Raw genomic sequence first — 26,022 nt, forward strand, 5'->3', positions numbered from 1 at the left:
AAGAGCCCTGAGCAATGTTTGAGGGACAAGATCTGCCTCCCCAGGGGCTGGTTACACAGCATCAGAGCCACCTTCCCATTGCCTTTGCCTAGCTGTCCTCACTGTCACCAGTTTTCTGCCTTAACAAGCACACAAGCTTTGTCAGTGATATGTCCCTCAGTGGGGTCCATTAACACTACAAGAAACATTGGAGTTTGCAACTTTGACTTCTTGAGAGGCTTCTTCAACTTCCTATCACTGTCTATAGTCTTGGAACCAAACACACCAGAGGGGACAGAGAAAGTGCCCCCTTGTGCTGCTCCTGTGCTGCTGAGCTGGGCTGGGCTCCTGGCACAGAGGGAGCTCATGGCAGCGGCAGCGCTGCAGAGAGACAGCTCTGCCCAGGAGCAGCTCCTCTGCACACGCAGCAGGGATGAGGGCTCTGCCTGCAGCACCGAGGGGAGAGGAGCCAAAGAGAGAGGGTAGAGGCCAGCTGGGAGTTGAAGGATGATTGAGAGTTCACTGGAAGTGAAATCTTCACAGCCCTTGACATGGTAAGTCTCTGGTTGCTGGGCAATGCAGCTGCAGTTCCTGGAGGCATCTCCTGATGCTGGCACAGCCACAGCTCACAGGATGTGTCAGGAGGACTCCTTGGCCAGGGGCTTTTGTCAGGCAACTTTGAATAGCTGCAAATTTGGGGAGGATTCACAGGGACCGTGCGAGCTGGGGGGAGGCTGCATTCTGTCTTCTGGGTGTTGTCTGCTGAACAATGATCTGACTGTCCCTTTAGCAGATCCCATCTTCAGAAGCCTGACTCTGCTCTGCCTGTCCTACTGGGCTCACGAGCTGCCCCCAGAAAGGCTCAGGTCTGCTGTAGGATCCCAGCAGTGCTGAGCCTTTCCTTGGGGTCTGCACTGTCCTCTCAGAGTCCTTTGCTTCTCTCAGTGATGGGTCGTACCTTGCTCTCTCCATCACATCTCCGCCTCTGGGCTGGGACAGAGAGTATTCAGATCTGTCCTTTCAAACAGTGCTCCCCTGCTCCTGTATGAGTCCAGCTGTTTGAGTTTTTTTAAAGACCAATTTGTATATAAAGACATCTTCAACACAGCACCAGCGATAGCACAGGGGAGATGAGTAAAAAACCTGATGGACACTTTTGCTCTCCTGACTCTGCACTGAGCTACAGAGAGCTGAGCCCTTTTGACTGTCCTGTCTCAAGACTCTTCACAGTTTCAGTCAGATAAATCCCTATTTCTACCCATAAGTAACACATTCCACAGATATCATGGTGGAAAGTTAAAAATACAGAAAAAGTTCATACAAAGATACGTGAAACATTTCCTGTGGAGACCACACCTTTTCAAGTAATGAGTGCATATACAGAACTTTTACATTAAAGCTGGATTATATCTGACATTCCTTGGGAATGTCAGAACTGTCAAAAACCAGCTCCTATGTCCCCACTGCATCAGAGCAAAGCTGGCTGCTTGGCAGCATATGGGCAAAGGTCCTGCTCCCCTCAGCACACTCAGCCAGCAAAAAACAGAGAAAGGAAATGTATCTAAGTTGGGGATGATTTCTACAAAAATCAGTGGCTTTGGTCAGAGGAGTCTGCCCTCATTTGAAGTTGTAATTTCCTTTATTGTACAGAGCCCCCATGCCAATAAACAACCAATGTCCAACAGCAGCTCCATCACCCAGTTCCTCCTCCTGGCATTCGCAGACACACGGGAGCTGCAGCTCTTGCACTTCTGGCTCTTCCTGGGCATCTACCTGGCTGCCCTCCTGGGCAACGGCCTCATCATCACCACCATAGCCTGTGACCAGCACCTCCACACCCCCATGTACATCTTCCTCCTCAACCTCGCCCTCCTTGACCTGGGCTGTATCTCCACCATTGTCCCCAAATCAATGGCCAATTCCCTCTGGGACACCAGGGCCATTTCTTTTATGGGATGTGTTGCACAGTTCTTCCTTTTCCTGATTGTAGGAGAGTATTTTCTCCTCACAGTCATGTCCTACGACCACTACGTTGCCGTCTGCAAACCCCTGCACTACAGGACCCTCCTGGGCAGCAGAGCTTGTGTCCACATGGCAGCAGCTGCCTGGGCCAGTGGCTTTCTCAACACTCTGCTGCACACGGCCAATACATTTTCACTGTCACTCTGCAAGGGCAATGCTGTGGACCAGTTCTTCTGTGAAATCCTCCTGATACTCAAGCTCTTCTGCTCAGACTCCTACCACAGGGAGGCTGGCCTTCTTGCTTTCAGTGCTTTTCTATTTTGGGGATGTTTTGTGTTCATTGCGGTGTCCTATGTGCAGATCTTCAGGGCCGTGCTGAGGATCCCCTCTGAGCAGGGACGGCACAAAGCCTTTTCCATGTGTCTCCCTCACCTGGCCGTGGTCTCCCTGTTCGTCAGCACTGGCACGTTTACCTGAAAACCTCCTCCTTATCCTCCCCAAACCTGAATCTGGTGGTGGCAGTACTGTATGCACTGGTACCTTCAACACTGAACCCCCTCATCTACAGCATGAGGAGCAAGGAGCTCAAGAGTGCTCTGAGGAAGCTGATGACTGGATGTTTTCAACAGCCATAGACTGCCTGCTTCCTCCCACAAAGGGCTCCCAGTGTATGTCATGACAGGCCAAGTCTGTCTTTCCTTCTTTACTTTTTACCTTTTTTAACACTTGTGATGTTTTTCTCTTGAATGAAATGTCACTATTCATCCCCTCCTGCTTAATTATCCACCCGTTTAGTGTGGACACTAAACGGGTTTAGTGTGACCCAAAGACATTGTGTAAATGGGGAGTCTCTCGTATTTAAGTGAAATAAATGAACACGTGACAACTTTTTTTTTTCCCGAGATTCATCCTCATTGTGTCAGGGATGAATGGGAAATGAAAACACCTTCCTGGCAACACCAGCTTTGGGAAGGCTGCCTGTGCCTGGAGCAGTAAGAGCTCTTGAAGACCTCAAGGGCCAGGGCTTTTGTGTTGGGGGATCATATGGAGGGGCTGTGGACCTCTCAGGATCTGCTAGAGAGGAGAGCAAAGGACACAGGTGCCTTCTTTCCCTATTGCTGTGCATGTTCACACACCTCTGGGGTGACCCCTCTCTGACCCCCAGGAGCTGCTGTGCCCTTCAGAGGGGCAGAAGCTGTGGGGTGACTGCCCAGAGCACCTGCAATGGGCACTAGTGTGGGACCAGCCCAAACTGGGCTTTGCTGGGCAGAGGGCATTGGGGGTGGAGATAGGGCAGGGGAGGTGGGAGAGACTCGATGGAACTGGGATATGCTGGGAAGCACCTGGGAGAGAAAAACATCAGCCTGTATCTCATGCTGCATGGCCATGCAGGGTGAAGACTCACACCAGGGGTTGTGGTGCAGAGCCAGGGTTTGTGGGAGGGATCAAAGTCATGGGTGCAGGAGAGAGGAGGCTGCTCTGTGACCTTGTGCACAGTGAGATGGATCATGAACTGGCTGGATGGCAGAGCCCAGAAGGTTGTGATCAATGGTGCAGAGTCTGGTTGGAGGCCTGTAGTTAGTGGGGTTCCCCAGGGGTCAGTACTGGGTCCAGTGCTGTTCAATCTTTTCATCAGTGACCTGGATGAAGAGACTGAGTGCACTCTCAGCAAGTTTGCTGATGATACGAAACTGGGTGGAAGGGTTGACACACCAGCGGCTGTGCTGCCATTCAGTGGGACCTGGACAGGCTGGAGGACTGGGCAGAAAAGAACCTAATGAAGTTCAACAAGGGCAAGTGTAGGGTCCTGCACCTGGGGAGGAATAACCCCAGACACCAGTACCGTTGAGGGGCAGACTTGCTGGAAAGCAGCAGTACACAGAAGGACCTGGGAGTTCTGGTTGACCATGAGTCACCAATGTGCCCTTGTGCTCAAGAAGGCCAATGGTATCGTGAGGTTCATTAATAAGAGTGTGACCAGCAGGTTGAGGGAGGTTGTCCTCCCCCTCTACTGTGACCTGGTGAGGTCGCATCTGGAGTACTGTGTCCAGTTCTGGGCTCTGCAGTTTAAGAAGGACAAGGAATTACTGGAGAGACTCCGGTGGCAGGCTATGAAGATGATGAGGGGCCTCAAGCACCTCGAGCAGGAAAGACTGAGAGAGATGGGTCTGTTCAGCTGGAGAAGAGAAGCTGAGAGGGGATCTCATAAATGTTTATAAATATCTCAAGGGTGGATGTCAAGAGGATGGGACCAGACTCTTTGCAGTGGTGCCTAATGAGAGAATGAAGGGCAACAGGCACAGACTGAAGCATAGGAGGTTCTATCTGGATACGAGGCAAAAGTTTTTTACTTTGAGGGTGCCAGAGCCTGGAACAGGCTGCCCAGAGAGATTGTGGAGTCTCCTTCTCTGGAGACATTCAAGACCTGCCTGGACACATTCCTGAGGGATCTGGGGGAGTTCACTCTGGAGAACAGGAGGTTGAGGGGAGACCTTCTCACTCTCTACAACTGCCTGAAATGAAGTTGTAGCATGGAGGGTGTTGTCTCTTCTCCCAGCTAGCAAGTGATAGAGGAAATGGCCTCAAGTTGTGTCAGGGGAGATTTTCATTGGATATTAGGAAAAATTTCTTCCCGAAAAGGATTGTCAGGCATTGGCACAGGCTGCCCAGGGAAGTGGTTGAGTCACCATCCCCAGAGGGGTTGAACAGATGCGTAGATGAGGTTCTTAGGGACATGGTTTGGTGTGGGAATGGTAGGATGTTTGGTTTTGGCTAAAGGGCCTTGGACAGGTTATATAGAAGTATGTTTTTTATGAGTGTAAGCAGTGATAGCCCAGGCCAGTGAGAATGATATCTTGGGTCAGAAAACTGCCCCCATATGTATGATGTGTGAATGTTGGGCCCGGGTTTGTGAATGAGTGGGTTGGAATGCCGCCCACAAGATATGCATGGCAACGTGACTGATAACAGTCACAATATGAGTGTGGTATGTTTGGAATAACAATTATTGAAAAAACATCCTGTCTAACCTCTTGGTACAGGCCTGTATCTGTAAACCTATAAATCGAGAACTGTTAATAAAAGTGAGCTCAGCTCTGCCTAGCTGTGCTCTCACTGCTAACAAGAACTCTGTGTCTGTGTGTGTATCTGCGTCTGTATGAATCGTTCTCATCACCACAGTTTAGTGTCAGTGTTAAGAGTTGGACTCGATGATCTTGAGGTTCTCTTCCAACCAAAATGAGTCTGTGATTCTATCATTCTAAGGCCAACAGCATCCTGGGCTCTATGAGCAGGAGCATAACGAGAGGAAAAGATTATACCCCTTTTCTCAGCATTTCTTACGCCATATTCAGAATATTTCCTGGGTTTTGAAACTCCACAATGCCAAAGAGACCTAGAAAATCTGGATCTAATTCAGTGGAGGACTAGGTGTTTAGGGTGTTTAGGGTGATAAACCATGTACTGTGAGAAGAAGCTTAGAGATCTGGACTTGACCAACTGGTAAAAGAGATCTTTGGAGGGAAAATATAGAAGCATTACACAGTTCCCTGGAACAATAAGCCAGGTTCATGTCTGTGGTACAAGACACAAGGACAAGAGGCAAGAATGAGAGGCCCTGAGCAGCAGTGACTGGCGATGTGTAGGTCTGGGAGAGACAATCAGGGGACTTCAGTGAAAAATAAGGGGATAGCTGATGGGTTTAGTGAATCCTTAAAACTATATCCAAAACCAACAACGGAAAACAGTTGATATCGGCAGGCAAAAGAGGAGAAGGATGTTTTTCCTAGAAATATAGCAGGAAAGAAGGCCCTTCCTGTCCAAATCAGGTATGATAACAGACATTTCAATCTCATGTGCATGCCTCAGCCTGCCACATGGGGAATGCACACTGCTGGGGGTGGCTGTGCTTGGTCATCCACATGAGCTCAACTTGCTGACCAATACCCTTGAATGCAAACTCTCCAGTGCTATGGATAGGTAAGAGTGTAGTTTGCTCAAGGAACCCATGGCTTGATCCCCATCTGCCATGGGTTATTCTCCTCCAGAGTCCCAAGAGTCCTGCCTCGAAGCTCAGAGGCCTGGAAGATCTTGCTGGTGGTAACTGAGGCAAAGTTGTCATAAACTATTTGAGATTTATCTACACCTACTCTTACTAAATTAAGCAGAGGCCCCACATTCTCTCTGTTGCTTCTTTAACTGTTCCTAATGTAGCAACAGCTCATTTTGGTTCCCATTGCATTCCCTTTCCATTTGCAATTGAGTTTTTATAAGGATCATTGCTGTGTTGAAAAGATACTGTCCCTGAAGACAAAATGTAGCCAGGCACATTATGAAAACTATTTTTGTGTTCCTTGACTGTATCATCATGGGGGTGATTAAAGACCCCAGTGTGATGTGCTTCTTGTTCACAAAATGCCTGCAACTCTTGGGTAGAGGAGGGGCAGACCTTGCCTCTCTGATGGTATCTGATGACTGATGCCTCTTACTGATAGCACCAGCCAATGGCACACAGGCAGCGAATTGCAATCCCTGTGATGACACCTAGGGTGTCTGTCACACACCTGCCCTGAATGGGAATTGTTTTTCTCTAAGTCCTCTGCTGTTCCTGCAAGCCCTTGCATCTCCTGTAGCTCTGTGGGCCTTGATTTGAATACTAAATTGAGTAGATATGCTGAATTCTGTAAGTCAGTGTGAGGCTGGACATGAGACAACTGCCAATATAGTCAGTCAAGATCTAGTACAAACTGCAGAAGAGAGACACTGAGCTCTCCCTACGCACATGACTTGAATCATTCACATGAACACCTCTAGAGGCTGCCCTGAACATGATGAGTAGGGAAAGGTTCACTTGCCCTTATTTTGAGCATCAGTTGTGGTTTCAGTTGGCCAAAGGAAATTCTCAACATCCTTCAAGAGGATGCCCATGGATGTTGCCCTGTCTCTGTGAATCACTACATTTGAGTCTGCAGGTACCTGCACATGTCTTAGACCACTTCTGAAATGTCACGTCACCATACATTTGTACCTGAACACCTGACTATTGGCCTCCAACTTCATCAATTAGCATGTGAGTTTAGAAAAGGAGCTCACAGCCTATTTTGTGAGCATCTGAACACCTGATGCAAGAGGAATCCCACCTGGATGGAAGTGGAATTTTGGCAGGTATGGGAGGGATCTGAATACTTTTCAAGCCCCAGGACTACAAACCCAGGATAAGATGCTTCGATTGACTCAGATGAATTCCTTCTCTCAGCAGAGGTAAAGATATGGCCAAGAGAAAGTGATTCTTGGACCTAACTCATTTTCTGATAGGAGAAGTTCCACTGTTTCCCAGTGTTCTCCCCCACCAACCCCCACCCCGCTGACGAAAGGAACATCAGTGATAACTTCATCCAGTTTCAGAGCAGGTTCCTCTGGAGCCCCAGGGACACCTCAGGGGAGCACAGAGGGAACAGAGAAAGGGACATCATGGGCTGCTCCTGTGCTGCTGAGCTGGGCTGGGCTCCCGGCACAGAGGGAGCTCATGGAAGCGGCAGCGCTGCAGAGAGACAGCTCTGCCCAGGAGCAGCTCCTCTGCACATGCAGCAGGGATGAGGGCTCTGCCTGCAGCACCGAGGGGAGAGGAGCCAGAGACAGAGAGGGGAAAGGCAACGTGGGGTGGGAGGATGCTGAGAACTCACTGGAAATGAAATCTTCACAGGTATTAATTCTGTGGCTGGAAGGCATTTCATCTGCAAATCATGGTAGGATCTCCTAAAGCTGGCAGATTGCAGAGCCTACAAGAGACGTAAGTACAACTCTCAGAGATTCTCTGATGTAGAGGAGGAGGATGTGCTGTAAAGCGGCCATTGTCATCTGCACCTTCAGAGGGACAGGGCATGATGGCTGCCTTCTCCCAAGGATAGCTGCAGGGGTGTAAATGTAAATGTGTACCCAGGGGTGCCCAGGGCTGTCCTGCACAGCAGGGTCCCTGCACCCCAGGGCTGTGCCGGGACAGGGACTCTGCCACCTGCCAGGGTCAGCGCTCAGCCTGCCGGGGGAGATCCCCACGGTGCTGTGGGGAGAAGCTGTGGGTGGAAGGAGGGACCCCTGGCAGGGCAGGGTCCTTCTGCTGTTAAGAGGGTGCTGCGTGGGTCAAGGTTGCTCACAGCTTAAGATCACCCCAGAGTATTTACTATAGGAGGTTTCAAAGAAAAATCTATGCAGGGATTACTATGAAGATAAGGAGCTCTAGAGACTCTGTCGTTTCAGGAGGGTTGGGATTGGGGTTGGAAGAGGCTGGGGATAAAAGAATACATAGAAAAGGAGCTCTCTAGTTTTAAGAAGTCACTGAGACTCCTGAACTGCAATTCCGAGTGATCAATATGTTTGCCAGAAGCCTTGTAACCTCCCTTCAGCCACTCCTCTGCCTGTGGCCTGCACCAGCATCACATTTGCTGGACACATCCAGCTTAGTCTGACCTGTGTTTTCTTCTAACCTGCAAACAAGAAGATGTGCCCAGGCACTGTCCTGTAAACAGGCAGGTGTCGGTAGAGCCAGAGTGAGGGCACAGAGGGTGGGATGGGTTCTGTGAGCATTGACATGCAAAAGACATGGGACAGGGAAACATCTCCAAGGAGGAAAATCTCCAGACAGCAGGAATGTGATATGGGAAGGAAAGGAATTAAACCCAGAAATGTTGTGGGAGGAAGAATTCTGAAAACTCCCTTTGATCCCCTGCAGTGCAGACCCCTCCTCTGAGCAGCCCGCTCGCCCCCTCTCCCCCCAGCAAAGCCTCTGCCCTCAGGGCCGGGGGCTCCAAGGCATGAAGCAGCTCCTGTGCAGCCAGAGCTCCAGTTCCTCTGCAGAGCACAGGGGCTGAGAGCAGCTGCCTGGCAAGGTTGGTGTCTGGGAGGTGGCTGCACAGCTGGGGAAGGGTGATGCTGTCTGAGCACCCGGCTGCCTCTGCCCTGGCCTCTCTCACACCCACCCTCACCGCATTTTCCTTCTTGCTCCACTGCTCTGTGTTCTGTTGCTGTGATCCTGTTCTTGCTGTCAGGCTCTCTGGGGATGGCAGTTTCAGCTGCAGAGTCACAGCCTGATCTTGTGGGTCCTTTCCTGCAGGTGTGTCCATGGGAACACGTGTCCCAGCTTTCCTCTGATCTATGGGTCTGTGAGCAATGCAGTCTGTGGGGCTGGGAAATGAGCTGGGTCTCCCTTAATCAAATGTCATTATTAGAGCACTGGGCTCTGTCCTTGAAGTTTCCTTCCAAGCCGTAAGCTTCCCTCCAGGATGCAAACCTGTCCTACAGCATCTTCGTGTTATCTGAATTCCCCACACATAAGCACAGAGATGCTATGATGGACAAAACACTGTTGCGTTTGTGAAATGAGCTGAATGTGGGATGCTGAGACCTTAAGGAAAGGGTGAGATATGTCATGGTCTGAGGTGGTTTCCTCTTCTCTCAGCAGTGCCTGGTGGCTTTTCAGGGTAACATGGGGGTGTGATCAGCCTCCATCTCAGAAAGGTGCAAGCCCAGGGCAGCTGGGAGCAATACGGAGGGACAAACCAGCTTCCCTCACTCTGCACTAAGCCACAGGCATCCTCTTGCCTCGCAGGACTTGCTCTGTTCTCCCTGAGTGCAACAGAAATGCTGAGGGTTTCTGACACCTAAGAACACTCTCCTGGGTGGGAGGGCAGAAGGAGCCATAAGAAAGCAAAACCCCTCAAAGTGCCTGCCTTGCCATCTCAGCTCCTTATCACTGAAGTGCAGATGTTGACAAGCCATCTGCATGATGAGTCGTTCCATCTGACAAGGTTGAACCCCAGGACTGGCTGCTGCTCCCCCGTTCCCATGCCCCCTGCTGCAGAGCAGGGCTGACTCCTTGGCAGCCAGCGGGCACAGGCCCTGCTCCTCACGGCACCTCCAGACAGCACCACCCAGTGCTCGGTCTGCAAGCTGAAGGAAGGTCTGGAAAAGGACAAGGGGGTGTGGAGCAGGGGGAGGGTGCATGAGAAATGGCTTTGATTTTGTTCAGAGAAGTATCCCGTAACTTGTCACTGTCTTTTCCTCCTGTGACAGTGCCCCATGCTCAAATGTGGAAAATGTCCAACAGCAGCTCCTTGACAGAGTTCCTCCTCCTGGCATTCACAGACACACGGGAGCTGCAGCTCTTGCACTTCTGGCTCTTCCTGGGCATCTACCTGGCTGCCCTCCTGAGCAACGGCCTCATCATCACCACCATAGCCTGTGACCAGCACCTCCACACCCCCATGTACTTCTTCCTCCTCAACCTCTCTGTGCTCGACCTGGGCTCCATCTCTACCACTGTCCCCAAGTCCATGGCCGATTCCCTCTGGGACACCTGGGCTATCTCCTATGCAGGATGTGCTGCACAGGTCTTTTTTTATTTTTTCTCTGCTACAGCACAATTTTCTCTTCTCACCATCATGTCCTATGACCGCTACGTTGCCATCTGCAAACCCCTGCACTACGGGACCCTCCTGGGCAGCAGAGCTTGTGTGCACATGGCAGCAGCTGCCTGGGCCACTGGGTTTCTCAATGCTCTGCTGCACACGGCCAATACGTTTTCACTGCCACTGTGCACGAGCAATGCTGTGGACCAGTTCTTCTGTGAAGTCCCCCAGATCCTCAAGCTCTCCTGCTCAGACTCCTACCTCAGGGAGTTTGGGCTTCTTCTGGTTAGTATCTCAGTAATATTAATCTCTTTTGTTTTCATTGTGGTGTCCTATGTGCAGATCTTCGGGGCTGTGCTGAGGATCCCCTCTGAGCAGGGACGGCACAAAGCCTTTTCCACGTGCCTCCCTCACCTGGCTGTGATCTCCCTAGATATCATCACTGGCACGTTTACCTACCTGAAGCCCCCCTCCGTCTCTTCCTCATCCCTGAACCTGGTGGTTTCTGTTCTGTACTCAGTGGTGCCTCCAGCAGTGAACCCCCTCATCTACAGCATGAGGAACCAGGAGCTCAAGGATGCCCTGAGGAAACTAATGGCTGGATGCTTTTCAAAAGCAATAAACTGCCCATCTTCTGCACATCACTGATGGTATAACTCATGACAGTCTCTCTTTTCTATATCTTGTAGTTGTAGATTACTCTTTGTAGCTGGGGAGAGGGTTGTTTGGTTTTGCCTTTTTTTTTTAAATGTGATGATATTTTCCACGAAAAAAAGTCATTATCCATCTGACTTCTAATTCAACATCTACATTTATAGTTTGAGTCACAGACTGTGTAAATGAGAAGTCGTGCTCTCTGTGCATATAAACAAAATAAAGGACCCTGCAGTGAATTGTTTGTCTGAGATCCTTCCTCTGAGACCTTTGTGAAACTGAATACGAAGATCCCAGCACAGAAGCTCTGCCAGGGAGCACCAGCCTTGTTCTCTCTTGGTTTGTTCTCTTTCCCCTTCCCCACTCTCCTTCTCAGCCCTAGTGTCGGTGTAAGGCCTGAGTGCTCCTGAGGTTTGGTCACAGTCCTGTGGTGTGGCAGTCCCATGTGTGCAGGCAGGGACAGGCAATGGGCATTTCTGTAACAGAACTGGATTCCATATCAGTGACCTGGTGTTGTGACCCCCCCATTTTGGGCTGAAGCCGAGGTGGGGGGAAGCAATGGAAGGAACTGGCCCGAGTCATGTGGCCACGAACTGACCAATAGGGGTATTCCATCCCATTCACGATTTCGTGTATATAAAAGCAGAGCACGTGGACTGGCTTGCTCTCTTTCTTTGCATCGGCTGCTTAGTAGGTTGGTTCTTTTTCATCAGACCGCTTTCCTTCATTCTGCTGTTCCTGCAAGCTGAGATCTCGTGCTGTTTCCAGTTCAACTGTGGGATCCTGCTGGACTTCAGGACTGGTTTTACAATATTTGTTTCTGTGTTATTTTTCTCTGTGTTCATTTTCCTAGTCTTAGTAAACGTTTTCAGGTTTCCCAATTCTCTTTTCCTTTACTTTTCTCTTTTCCTTTACTTTTCTCTTTTCCTGTCCTCCCGAAATCCTAGTGAGAAGGAGGGGGAAGGGGGGGGGGGGGGGCGGCCTGAAGGGGGAAGGGGGATAAAGGGTAAAGGGAAACCATCTGCCACGGTTTTGATTGTCTCCCCACGATCAAACCATGACAATCAGCATCTCTATCAGCAAGAGGGTCTCTTTGCACAGTGTCTGAAGGTTCTTCCAAAGTTGTTCTAAAGAACATGCCTAAGAAATAGACTCTCAAGAGGCTCATTGCTTTGCTTTTTACTCTGTGGGCTCAGTGTGATGACATTAGGGTCCCAGTGCACTTTTCGTGACACTTAGGGCTGGTTCAGATGTTGCTTGTTGGTAGCCAGCACCCATGCAGATGGTGAACAAGTCTGAGTCACTCTGAGCACCCTCCATAGCCAGCTTGAGTGGAGGCGGTCAGTGGCAGTGGCCACCGTCAGTTGGGTCTGCCTCCCAGCGTGACCAGTATGACCCTGCAGAGTCACCACAGTCCACACACCACAGCCCACTTGAGCTACAGAGCAAAATCTCCAACTTCAGGGCTGTGGGGGACATGGGGAGAGGATGCAGGAATGGCTGGCCAGGCCAGTCCAGGTGCACTCTGTGGGGAGAAGGGATGTCCCAGGAGAAGAGCAGGGCACAGTGTGTGTGCAAGAAAGACATGGAAATAGCCTGTCATGCTGCTGGGTACCAGCTTGGGGCTGTTCTCTCTTGGAACCACCATTTTGGTCGTTGTCTTCTCACCACAGCTGGGAGACCTATATGAAAGGACACTAGGTCAGAAGTCCAGGTGTGCACCCAGATGAGATGTGAGCATGCACATCCTATGTGGGGGAACATGTCCTATAATAAGCACAAATGCCATGAGCTATTGCTGCAGAGGCCATGGAGGCCTGTGGGACAGGTCACTTCATGTTGAGAGTAACTTCCCTGAGAAACTACCTAAATGTAGCACTACAATGTGCTTCCTTGAACCAAGGTCCTTGTGTCCTCCCTGGAGACCTGCTGCAGCTGCACCACCCGGACCCAGTTGCTGCCCAGCTTCGTGGCTGATGACAGCATTGCCTCTGCTCACAGACATGTTAGGACTCTTTCCTACAACTCTTGCATGCATTGTTTACATTTTAGAACCGATTCTTCCCTTCCTGTTCACATGGGTATCCCATGAATGTATCACTGCTCTCTACCCCAGTGTAGACAGGCCCTCCACCACCTCCTCTCACCAAGGCCACTGTTTTCTAAAGCAATCTCATCCTTCACTGTGGAATGCCCAGAACAGCCCTCCCAAGACAGTTTGACAAAGCCTTTTTTTCTACACCATCCTCACATCCATGCTCAATCCCCTCATACACAGCTTAAGGACCAGAAAGGTTGGGCAGAAGTGGAGCACAGAGAAAATTGGTCAGTAAAGCTTGGAGGTGCACAGAGAGCCCATCAACATGTTGGCCTGCTGTTCTCTTCTGAACAGGCCCAGAGGACCTGGACAGCATTTGCTGTGTCCCAGAAACTCACCTGGAAGTTCAGGATATGGAGAACACTCTTGGTGTGGGAAGGAACAGTAAGGTGCTGGTGGAACTGGCTTGTGTCACTGTGAGACATCTCTCAAACACCTCAGAAAAGTCATGGTTCTCAGGGAGATTGCATGGTCCTCTGAGAAAGAAAATATCAAAAATGACTTATCATAGAATAATTGTGGTTGGAAGAGATGCTTAAAATCAGAGTCCCACCGTAACCTAAATCTGGCACTAAACCATGTCCCTAAGAACCTCATCTACACGTCTTTTAAACACCTTCAGGGATGGTGACTTTACCACCTCACTGGGTAGTCTGTTCCATTGCTTCAAAACCCTTTCTGTGAAGAAATGTTTCTTAATATCCAATCTGAACCTTCCCTGGCACCACTTGAGGCCATTTCCTCTTGTCCTATCACTTTTACTTGGGAGAAGAGACCAACACCCTCCATGCTACAATCTCCTTTCTGATAGTTGTAGAGAATGATAAGGTCTCTCCTCAGCCTCCTTATCTCCAGACTAAATCCCCCAAGGTCCCTCAGCTGCTCCTCATAAGACTTGTGCTCCAGCCCCTTCACCAGCCTTGCCACCCTCCTCTGATCTCTCTCCAGCACCAGCATCTTCCTTGTCATGAGGGGCATAAAACTGACCACAGTACAAGGTGATGAGTACAAGTCCTGCTGGCCACACTATTCCTGATACAAGTCAGGGTACTGGTGGCCTTTTTGGCCATCTGGGCACATGCTGGCTCATGTTCAGCTGCTGTCAATCAACACCCTCAGATCCCTCTCTGCCAGTCAACTTTCCAGCTACTCTTTCCTGAGCCTGTAGCGTTGCCTGGGGTTGTTCTGACCCAAGTGCAGGACCTGGCACTTGTCCTTGTTAAACCTCACACAACTGGTCTCAGCCCAGTGATCCAGCTGGTTCAGATCCCTCTGTAGAGCCTTCCCACTCTTCAGCAGATCAACACTCCCACCCATTTCGGTGTCATCTGCAAACTTACTGAGGGTGCACTCAGTCCCTTCATCCAGATCATTGATAAAGAGATTAAACAGAACTGACCCCAATACCAAACCCTGGGGAACACCACTAGTGACCGGCCACCAACTGGATTTGGTTCCGTTCACCACAACTCTTTGGGCCCAGACATCCAGCCAGTTCTTTATCCATTGCAGATACACCATCCAGGCCATGAGCTGCAGCTTCTCTAGGAGATGCTGTGGGATATGGTATCAAAGGCTTTACTGAAGTTCAAGTACACAACATCCACAACCTGCATGATGGATTCACTCCCCCAGAACAGCCTTTCCCTCATCTGCTAAGCTGGTCACCCTGTCATAGAAGGAGATCAGGTTGGTCAAGCAGGACCTGCCTTTCATAAACCCATGCTGCTTGGGCTCTATTGCTTGTCTCATATGTGTGACCTCACAGTCCCTTTCCCAGCCTTGTTCCTGCTGTAGGTCTGTCCTTTCCAGAGGCAGAAGTGACATCACAGTCCCTTCCACAGCCATTGGCTTCCTACTGGACTATGAGTTCCTGAGACACAACTGACCACATGACATCATACCCAGCCACCACCCCCCTTGTGGTGCAGTGTGTGAGCAGATAAAACTAAGCTGGTTTCATCAAATTTATCTAATAGATTTCCTACCAAGGGTTTGAGAGGAGAAACATTCCTCGTGCTGTATTTACACTGGGGCATTTTATATCTCTGCTTCTGCCTCTCTGTTTATTCTTCTTCCTCGGTGTATTCTGATTTGAAAGAGCTCTCCAAGGAAAAGAATAATGGAATCCTAAATAACGCAGGTTGCAAGACACCCCTGAACATCATTGTGCTGTGTCTAGTTGTCTCTCCAAGCCCCCAAAAGCTGTCAGCTCGGGGTGGGCAGGTGTTTGGGAGGAGACATAGATGGGACAACTTACCTCAGTTGACCAAATGGATATTCCAACCATATGACATCATGCTCAGCAACAAAAGCCAAGAGAAAGGAGTGGGGAGAGAGAGGGGATGACATTTGTTGTTGAGACATTAGTTTTCCAAAGTTACTGCTACATGTACTGAATCATTGCCTCTCAGGAGGTGGCTGGACATGGTCTGCTGATGGGAAGCAAAGATTAAACGTCCTTTGTTTATGTTTTGCTTCTGCATGTTGCCTTTGCTTTTTGTGTCTTCTTTTTTATTTTTTTTTTTTTAGTTTGGTGTTTTGTTTTGTTTTGCTTTGTTTTTTTCCTTCCCCCACTCCACAAATGCCTTTATGTTGACCCATGAGATTTTTCTCAGCAGGCACCAATTCCCATTTGCTTTACTTGGAGAAGCAGCTGCACACAGGCACAGGAGGACATTTCTTAACTGCCAACACATCTAAAAGACAGGTTTAGTTCAGGGAAAATCAAGCCCATTCCTCAGCTGCATTAGGTCCACATTATTTCCTTTGAATTCCAGTTCCAACAGTGGAAAATCTTACACCAGCAGAAAGCACATTTTCATGTGAAGTACAGATGCCAAAACCCCTCAGAGCACAGCCTACTTGTACCTGTTTGTCCATATTTGCTCTTTGCACAGGAAGGTTCAAAAACGATTCCAAGAGTGAGATTAAGACACAAACAAGGTCAGATGCCCCTAAACAATCCTATTATATTTTTATGCCTAAAGGCAGAGTAAATCTGTTACAGACCACCCAACCAGGACAAAGAAGCAAATGAAATATTTTGCAGGTAGCTGGGAGAAGTCTCCTGATTGCTAGCCCTTGTTCTTGTGGGGAAATTCAGCCTACCAGATGTCTACTGGAAATACAACACAGCAGAGAGGAAGCAGTCTAGGAGGCTCCTGCAGTGAATGGAAAACAGCCTTCAAAAAGGGCAAGAAGGAGGACCCAGGTAACTACAGACTGGTCAGCCTCACCTCCATCCCTGGGAAACTGATGGAACAATTTATCCTTGGTGCCATCTCAAGGCATATCAGGAATAAGAGGGTCATTAGGGACAGTCAACATGTCTTCACCAAGGGGAAGTCATGCTTGACCAACCTCATTGACTTTAATGAGGACATAACAAGATGGATGGATGATGACAGAGCAGTGGACGTGGTCTACCTTGACTTGAGTAAGGCATTTGACACAGTCTCCCACAGCATCCTCACAGCTAAACTGAGGGAGTGCGGTCTGGATGACCAGGTAGTGAGGTGGACTGTGAACTGGCTGAAGGGAAGAAGCCAGAGAGTTGTGGTCAATGGGGCAGAGTCCAGCTGGAGGCCTGTATCTAGTGCAGTGCCTCAGGGTTCAGTACTGGGACCGGTACTATTCAATATATTAATCAATGACTTGGATGAGGAAAGAGAGTGACTGTCAGCAAGTTTGTTGATGACACCAAACTGAGAGGAGTGACTGACACGCCAGAGGCTGTGCTGCCATCCAGAGACGTGGACAGGTGGGGAATAATTGAATGAAATATAACAAGGGCAAGTGTAGAGTATTGCATCTGGACAGGAACAACCCCAGGTTCCAGTATAAGTTGGGGAACAACCTGTTAGAGTGCAGCGTAGGGAAAAGGGACCTGGGGGTCCTGGTGGACAGCAGAATGACCACAAGCCAGCACTGGCCCTTGTGGCCAGGAAGGCCAATGGTACCTGGTGTGGATTAGAAGGGTTGTGGTTAGTAGATCGAGGGAGGTTCTCCTGCCCCTCTACTCTGCCCTGGTGAGACCAGACCTGGAATATTGTGTCCAGTTCTAGGCCCCTCCGTTCAAGAAGGACAGGGAACTGCTGGAGAGGGTCCAGCGCAGGGCAACAAATATGCTGAAGGGAGTGGAACATCTCCCGTGTGAGGAAAGGCTGAGGGAGCTGTGGCTCTGGAGCTTGGAGGAGACTAAGGGGTGACCTCATTAATGTTTACAGATATATAAAGGGTGAATGTCATGAGGATGGAGCCAGGCTCTTCTCAGTGACAACCGATGATAGGACAAGGGGTAATGGGTACAAGCTGGAACACAAGAGGTTCCACTTAAATTTGAGAAGAGAATTCTTCCCAGTGAGGGTGCCAGAGCCTGGACCAGGCTGCCCAGGGAGGCTGTAGAGTCTTCTACTCTGGAGACATTCAAACCGACCTGGACACCTTCCTGTGTAACCTCATCTGGGTGTTCCTGCTCCGGTAGGGGGATTGGAGTAGATGATCTTTTGAGATCCTTTCCAATCTCTGACATTCTGTGAGTCTGTGAATTTCTGACACAGCTGTTCAGTGAGCCTACCAGGAAAGGAGCCCCACTGGACCTGTTGTTTATGAATAGAGTAGAACTCATGGGCAATGTGTTGGTTACATGTCAACTTGGGCTTAGCAATCATGAAATGATCTAGCTTTCTATTCTTGGAGAAGTAAGGAGGGTGGTCAGCAGAACTGCTACTTCAGATTTCCAAAGGGCAGACTTTGATCTGTTTAGGAGGCTGTTTGGCAGAGTCCCTTAGGATGTAGTCCTGATGGACAAAGCAGTCAGCCAGCTCTTTAAGCAACCTTGGATGAATCCCATCAGGCGCCATCAATTTGTAGGGACCTAACTGGGGTAGTAAATCCTGTACAAGTTCATGATTGATTGGGAGTTTATAATTCTTGGAGCCATGGTTTTCTAACCCAGAGCTACAACGGCCCCCAAGTCAATCTTCAGCATGGAAGACCAAGGAAAAGAAAGCATTAAACTTCTCGGCTTTCTCCATGTCTCTGTTAATAAGGTGACCATGCTCATCAAGTAATGGGAGAATGTTATTTCTAGTTTGCCTTTTGCCATTGACATATTTTAAAAAGCCTTTTTTATTGTCCTTCACAGTACTGGCCAGCTTCAATTCTAATTGAGCTTTGGCAGCACACATTTCCTCCCTGCAGTGGTGAGCAGCATCTCTGTAGCCCTCCCGCATTGTGTGACCTTGCTTCCACTGACCATGTAATTTATATTTTCGCTGTATTTCAAAAAGAAGATCCCTGCTCACCCAATCTGGCTTTGCCTTGCCTGCTACATTTTTGGCATTTTGGAATTGCCTGGTCCTGTGCTTTTGGTGGGTGGTACTTAAAAAGTGACCGACACTGATGGACCCCAACACCTTCAAAAGCTTCTTCCCAGGGAATCTTACTACGTAGTTCTCTGAGCAGCCTGAAGTCTGCTCTTCTCATATCTACTGTTAAGGTCTTGCTGGCAGTTTTCCTCCCGTTAGCAAAGATTTTGAACCTGGTTGCTCTGTGGTCGCTGCGGCCAAGGGAGCCACCAGTCACCACTGACCTTTCCTGGTTGGTTCCGTGTGGGAAACTGCAGCGGGTCTGTGGAATCCTTGACAGAAAATATGGGAGTAGAGATCAGGCTTGAAGATATTAAGATTTACCCTTGAGAAGGATGGGAGTAAAGGAGTATCCGGAGATAAGGAGTTATACCCGTGAGAGAGAAGGGGATAGAAGAATAACATGGATGATAGCAAAATTAACCAATGAGATGTTAGTGGTGTAACTTGTAACCAATAGTGAAAAGACACATGAACTGGTAGAATTGTATAAACATGCACTTGTAGCAATAAATGGCACCCTATTACTTCAGTCTTGAAAGAACTTGGTCTATGCCGTTTGTCCGTCTCAACCGCGACAGTTCCCTTAGTACCTGCACCAAGAAGGTGCTTTAGGAATCTTCTGGACCTGTTGGTGCCAGCTGTGTGATATTCCCAGTTGACATCTGGCAAGTTGAATTCCCCCATAAGGACAAGGACAGGTTATTTGGAGGTTTCAGTTAGTTCCTTGAAGAATAACTTAACAGTGTCATCATCCTGGCTGGGTGGCCTATAGCAGATACGCACAACGACATGCACTTTACTTGTCTGACTCTCAGTCCTTACCCAGAAGCTCTCAACTTTGCCATCACCAACTGCCAGCTCCATGCACTCCAGCCTCTCAGCTACATGCAGTGTTGCCTCCCACCTCTCCTACCCTGCCTATCCCTTCTGAATAGCCTGTAGCATCCATCATGGTGCACCAATCACAGGATTCATCCCACCAGGTTTCATTAATGCCAATTATATCATATCCCTGGGACCGGGTCAAGGCTTCTAGTTCATCTTACTTGTTCCTCATGCTGCACACGTTAGTGTAGAAACACTTCAAGTGTGGTTGGTTGTGCCCTTCACCCCATGGCACAGTCTGAGGAGTATCGCTGCCAAGCACCTTCTCAGGTTTTGGTGTCCATCCCGCTGCTCATCACTGACTGGCCTGGTACTGCCCCCTTCCCCCTTCCAATTGAGTTTAAAGCCCTGACAATCAGTCCTGTTAACTCCTGAGCAAAGACCCTTTTCTCCCTCTGTGAGAGGTGCGTTCCACTGAGTATCAGAAGATCTGGCAAAGGACTGACTATCCCATGGTTGAAAAACCTGAACTTCCATCGATCACACCAGTCACTTAGTCATGTGTTGAATAGTTGGGCCTGCCTGTTCCATTCTGTATTCCTGCCCACTACTGAAAGGATGGAGGAGAAAAGCGCTTGAGCACATGAGCAATTGACCAGCCACCCCAAAACTCTGAAATAAATTTTGATTTGCTTAATACTCCTACTATTTCTTCCCTGCCAACATTAAAAACCAACAGCAGGTAATAGTCAGGGGACCTTACCAGCCTGGGGAGTTGTTGAGTCACACCTCTTTACCCTGGACCCAAGGAGGTAGTGACTTCCCTGTGGGTTGAGTTGGGTCAGGATATCAGGCCTTCTGATCCCTTCAGAAGGGAGTTGCCTATGACAATTAACTTTCTTTTTCTCTTTACATGTGAGGTTTTAATGGGTTTACTGTGTTTTCATGTGGGGCCTGGATTGCTTAGAGGACGCCTCCTTCCCAGAAGAGTCTTCTCCAGCAGCATCAGCTGCTTGCCCATCCAATTCCAGGGCTTCATACCTGTTTTATACAGGCATCTGGACAGCTGCATCTTCCCTCCCAAACTCAGTTTCAGTGGCTACATCAGTTCTCACAAACAGAGGGACTGTGAGGGCCACTGGAGGTACGGCTCTTCTCTGGGTGGATACCATGCCTCCTGGTGTACTTAGCTCCTTGCTAACAGGTTCTAGTCTCCGCTAGAATAGGATCCTCCCCACTCACCCTTGCCGCTTGCCCTTCCACATGAACTGACATGCTAACTGCCTCAGCCTTGTGTGCTGGCCCTGTTTGCTGCATTCCTGGTTGCCTGTGCTCCCTCAAAGCCATTAGTAGAAGATGGTTAAATTCTTCCTTGAAGGGACACCTTTCCTTTATGCCCAACAGGAGTGGGCTCCAGAGGCTGAGGCCTTGTGCCACTTTTCCAATTGTTTTGTCAATACCTCCTTCCCTAGACAGACATCCAAGCTGCTTGGCTTCCCTACCCTCCAATTCCAGGTTATTGGCCCCATTATCCCATCACTGTGCAAACCAATGATCATGTGCTCTCCTGGATGATGGCTGAAATATTTTTGCATGTCTCACAGCTCAGTCAGGGATAGAGATTGGGAGGTTACCATCTCATCTTCTTCCTCCTCCCGTTCTTGTGGTGGTCCTGCTTTTTCATCATCCTTTACTAAATGGGCCAACTTTCACTTCCAGCTTTCTTTTTTTGTACAGATGCAACTGGTACTGGCACGGGGTTGTCCTCTGGCCCATCTGCAGTGCCTGTCATCAGGGTTTGAGTAGCAACTGGGCCTGTGGCAGGGGGTGGAGGAAATGCAGTTATTGTTGCATTGTTGTCAGATCCAGAGACCCTCAAGTGCTCGCCCCATCCTTAGCAGAAAAAAAGGGCTATGTTATGCCTTTAATGTCTGCTTTTTGTTACTTAGGGAGAAAACAATAGATGGCTGTGGAGGCAGACACCTTGTAAGATAAAGGCAATTAACAGTGTTGCTGTGAAAGGCCTCATGGCCTAAACGGGATGATAGAGATGAACCCTCTGTTGGACAGCCAACCACCAGAAGTAGCCACTAACAAAGAGCTACTCCTGACAGGCAAAAACCTCAGTTCTGTTGAATATTGTGAACTTTCCCTAGTTTGAAGACCCCAGACCTATTTCCAGAAGAGTCTTCCTAATTAGCATGAAGAGCGAACAGAAGGAGGAGATGAACCGTCCTCTCCTATCTTGCATGTAAATGAACTGGATTATAAAAACACCTCATGTGTGATATGAGGCGGTGGTGTGTACCAAAATCTTCAATGTGTCCACCCCTCTAGAAGACATTACAGGATCAATAGACCTGTGGATGGGTGATATCTTACTCTCCCTCTCTCTCTCTCTGATATCTTAGTTTTCCCTCTCTCTCTCTTTTCCTTTTTCTTGAACAAATTAAGGTAATATCATTCTAAATTCTACTGCTAAAGTCTTGTTAAGCTTTGCATTACAGTTACTAATTGTCATCAGTCCACTATTTTTAGAAGGGTTTTTGCTGTCAATGTATTGACAAGTTTTGTGATGTTATAACATACTTCTGCCAAGTCACTAATCGCTGTCATTTGTACTCCACCAAGTGCTTTTAGTAAATTCATAATTGAATTGGACCTCTGGAGTGATTGTCATTCACTTCACATTACCGCACAGAAATACCCAGAGTTAATTCACACCTGGTCTCATCCATTGCGACAGGTTGCATGTCATGTTCAGAATTAACTCATCCCTCGTCCCAACTGTTGAGGATGGGACATCCTCTCTTCCCCTTGGGAGTACTGGTCAGTGTTGAACAGGGCTTGGCAGTCATGGGCCAGGCTCCAGCACATTGCAGTGATCTGTGTATCCCCAAAATTGCCAGGGTGACACCACACTTCTTCCAAATATCTTACAACTTTTCAGGATTCTGCTCTTGTTCAGGGGTGGAGTTCCAAAGCACCTGAGGCACACATGGTCCTAGGTATTTGCTGATGCTATACTCTCAGCCTTGGGGCAGATATCTAGATGATATTCTCAAATTACTTGCTAATCTTTGACAAAACAGAAACAATACTCTCAAGAAACACTAATAGAAGTATTTTATCTACCCAAGGCTGTTCACCGTACTACTGATAAGTTATTGTGATGAAGGAGGAAACATCACAGAAGAAGGCAGCAAAGGTGCTATTCTGTATTTCCTCCATAAAAAAAATTATTGGAAGAAGAGGTGTAGTTATAATTATCTCCACATGATTGTGGCCAAAGAACACTAATGTCTTCATTACAAAGCTCAAATACCAGCTCAAAAACTCAAGGTCAGTGTTCTAATAACAAATTTCCCAGGCAAAACATCAATAATCATTGCAGCACACAGCAAGGTGCAAACTTGAGCACCCATTTTTAACTTGTACCACAAAAACAGGAGCAGAGTTCAGATCAAATAAACTAATATCTATCAAAAACAGATGAATCAATATTGTGACCCACAACTATTAAAAGATATAAATCCTTTAATATGCTCTGCTCAATCACTTATTATCTCAAATTCTTCTTGCACCACGTTGGGCACCAAAAAGGATTGTTGTGGTGTAATCCCAACCATCAGCTAGGACCACACAATCACTCACTCACTCTGCCTCCCCAAGTGGGATGGGGGAGAGATGGGGGAAAGGAAAAAAAATCATGGATTGAGATGAGAACAGTTTGGTAGAACAGCAAAGGAAGAGATGATGATGATGATGTTGATGATGATAATAATAATGGAATATTCCAAAAAGTGATGCAAAATGAAATCACTTACTGTCGATAACACCAATTGTTTCCAAGTAGTGGTATCTAAGCCCCATACAACTTCATTTTATATACAGCTTGGGTCAGCTTTGCTCCTTCCCAAATTCTTCTGCATCTGGCAGAGTATAGGAAAATGAAAAGTCTTTTAACATCTGGCAACAACCAAAACATCAGTGTATTATCAACATTCTTCTCATACTAAATCCAAACCACAGCTACTAGAAAGAAAATTAACTCTATCTCAGCTAAAACCAGAACAGTATCCACAAGGTCTCTGCTATCCCAGAGGAGGCTGTGGGGACCCAGCAAGATTGTGCAATGGCGAGTGGAGGATGATTAACATCTCCCTCAGTAAAAGCCCGGTGTGGGCAATGGAGAACATCCCGAGTAATGAGAAATGCTCTGAGCCCCTTCCACAGCTTTAGACCCATGGGAAAGAGCTCAGTGACAGTGCAGCCCATCCAGTTGCATCTGCCTCTATCACTGATCAGCACAGCCAGTGTCACCTATGTTCCTGCAGCCACCTTGCTCTGCAGAGCATCACTGCCAGGTTGGGGCCCTGTGGGAAGCACAGGTGAAGGGCCAGGAGCACCAGGCCAGAGCAGAGAAGGGATGGGGGCAGATCAGACAGGAGCTGACCTGGGCTGGCAATGCCTTGGAGATAAAAATGCTGGTGTTCATCTACTCCAAGATAATACCCAAAGTTTAGGGTGCAGATCCAGGAGTCCTTGCTGTCCTGGTGCTTCACCAGGCTTGGGAACTGGCTGCCCACCACTTGCCACCTCTCAGTGCCATTGTCCCTACTGATGGGTGGTATGGAAAGCAAGTCTGGGACCCTGTGTCTTCCCTGAAGGAAGTATTGATCCAGAAGTCACATCATTTTACGCTGGCACTTCAGTACTGATGCCCAGCACATATCCTTAAGACAACCTTCCCTACCCCTTGTGTCACCCTTACCCCAAAAATCTCCCCTAGGCAAGGCTCTTTAGCTGGTCTGAGCTGGAGAACTGGGTTCCAGCTGTGACCACAGGAAGGATAAGGCCTCTCCTGGCTCCTCTGTAGGGCTGGCAGCCTCTGTGGTCCCCACCAGTACTTAGGAAACTGTAGACCTTCCCCATGCCCATTGGGGACCCTCAGGATGCCTCCCTCTGTCCAAATATGCAGCCCAGCTTGTTGCTGCATGAACACCCAGGAGAAACTGCGCCAGGACCCTCATTCCAGACCCCATCTCCTTCATCCTATACAGGCAATGCCCTCCTCCTTATCACTGTGATGTTTCCAGGGACCCAAGAGACACCTGTTGGGAGGAGATGTTGGGCAGGGATATGGTGTCCTTCAGTACTCCTCGTTGTACCTCCTGCTGGGCTTTGTGCCACTGCTCACAACCCTCTGAGCCTGGCTCTTCAGTCAGTTCTCAGTGGTGCTAAGCAGGAATATGACCATGAACTTATTGGGCTGCACTGGGAGGAGTGTGGCTAACCAGACAAGGACACCTATTGTTCATCTTGACTCAGCACTGGTGTGGTCACATCTGGAGTGTCATGTTCCAGAGTGAGGTTCCCCATTCTGGAGGAATGCGAAGGAGCTGTCACGTGGCCAGTGAAAGTCTGGGTCATGTGTGGAGATGTTGAGAGACCCTAACTTCTTTAGCCTGTTGAAGTGGAGGCTGAGGAAACATGCTGGTTTTACTGAAATTGAGTCAATTTTCTTCATGCATTTTGAGTCTCTTCTCCTTCATAGCTAGTACAGTCTTTTGTTTAGATTTACCATGAGAACAATGAGATAACGCTCCTTCTTCCCTGGGACAGAGTCAATTTTTTCTTTTAGCAGCTTTACAGTGTTTGCCATTTTGTGTGAAAAGACTGTCAGAACTCACTGATATCTCGACTGTTGTCAGGGAAACCAAGGACTTCTTTGTTCATCCAGCTGCTGGTGCAAATGGGTAGGAGGGGGCACAGACAGGACAGCACCTAGATTGACATGCAGACTGATCAGTGAAATATTCCCTATGATTAGTGTCATGCTCGGTATAAAGCTGGAGCCGGCTTTTATATGTTGATACATCTATTACTTTGGGTTTTCCAGCTAGTTTGGTTAGTTCCATTTGGAACTTTCATTCTGTTGGGAGTTCAATGTTAGCTCGGCCTTTTGCTGTTCTGCCATTTTGCAGTTGGCCCTTGGGCCTTTCTGCCTTTTGCCTTTTTGCTCTTTCTTGCTGGGATTGGCTGTTTGGGACTACGGTGCTCCCTTCTCCAGGACTGGCTGTTCTGTGTGACTGGAGTTACATGAGAGATTGCACTCAGTTTATTTTCTTAATTTAAACTACATCTATCTATCTATCTATCTATCTATCTATCTATCTATCTATCTATCTATCTCTATTTAATTTACCTTGGCTGTTGTCAGTGATACCAATGACTTCTTTGGTGTCCAGCTGCAGGTACAAATTATAGGAGGGAGCACAGACAGGACAGCACCTTGATTGACATCCAGGTCAATCAATGAGCTATTCTTTACCATTAGTGTCATGCTCGGTATAAAGCTGAAGATGCCTTTTCCAGCTAGATAGTTCAGGTTTTCTGGCTAATTTGGTTAGTTCTGTTTGGAAGTTCCATTCCATTGAGATTTTGATGTTAGTTCAGTTTTATGATGTTTTATTGTTTTTCAGTCAGCCCTTGGGCTTTTCTGCATTTACATTTTTGTTTTCTCTTGCTGGAATCAGCTGTTTGGGACCAGGGCGTTCCCTTTTTTGTGCTGGCTGTTCAGCACAACTGGAGTTACGTGGGGGACTGCACTGGGTATCATATATTTTATTTTATCTATATTTTAGTATCAGTACATTTTTGGTAGTGGTGTATTATTATTTTTATTATTTTTATTCTCTTATTATTTTTTTTTCTAAACCCACAAGTT

The 26,022-nt window shown here is 48.2% G+C and overlaps 1 protein-coding gene across 1 annotated transcript; it reads left to right on the top strand.

The window, feature by feature from the left end:
- The first annotated feature begins 1,821 nt into the window (after window positions 1-1,821).
- On the top strand, window positions 1,822-2,418 carry LOC135579990 (olfactory receptor 14A16-like). Its single transcript, XM_065070041.1, has one exon. The coding sequence runs from the start codon at window positions 1,822-1,824 to the stop codon at window positions 2,416-2,418; it is 597 nt and encodes a 198-aa protein (XP_064926113.1).
- Window positions 2,419-26,022: the final 23,604 nt, after the last annotated feature.

Source organism: Columba livia, chromosome 7, assembly GCF_036013475.1.
Source record: "Columba livia isolate bColLiv1 breed racing homer chromosome 7, bColLiv1.pat.W.v2, whole genome shotgun sequence".
Classification (NCBI taxonomy): Eukaryota; Metazoa; Chordata; class Aves; order Columbiformes; family Columbidae; genus Columba; species Columba livia.

Coding starts and splice junctions, on each gene's coding strand:
- LOC135579990 (XM_065070041.1), top strand. CDS start 1,822: ATGTACATCTTCCTCCTCAACCTCGCCCTCCTTGACCTGGGCTGTATC.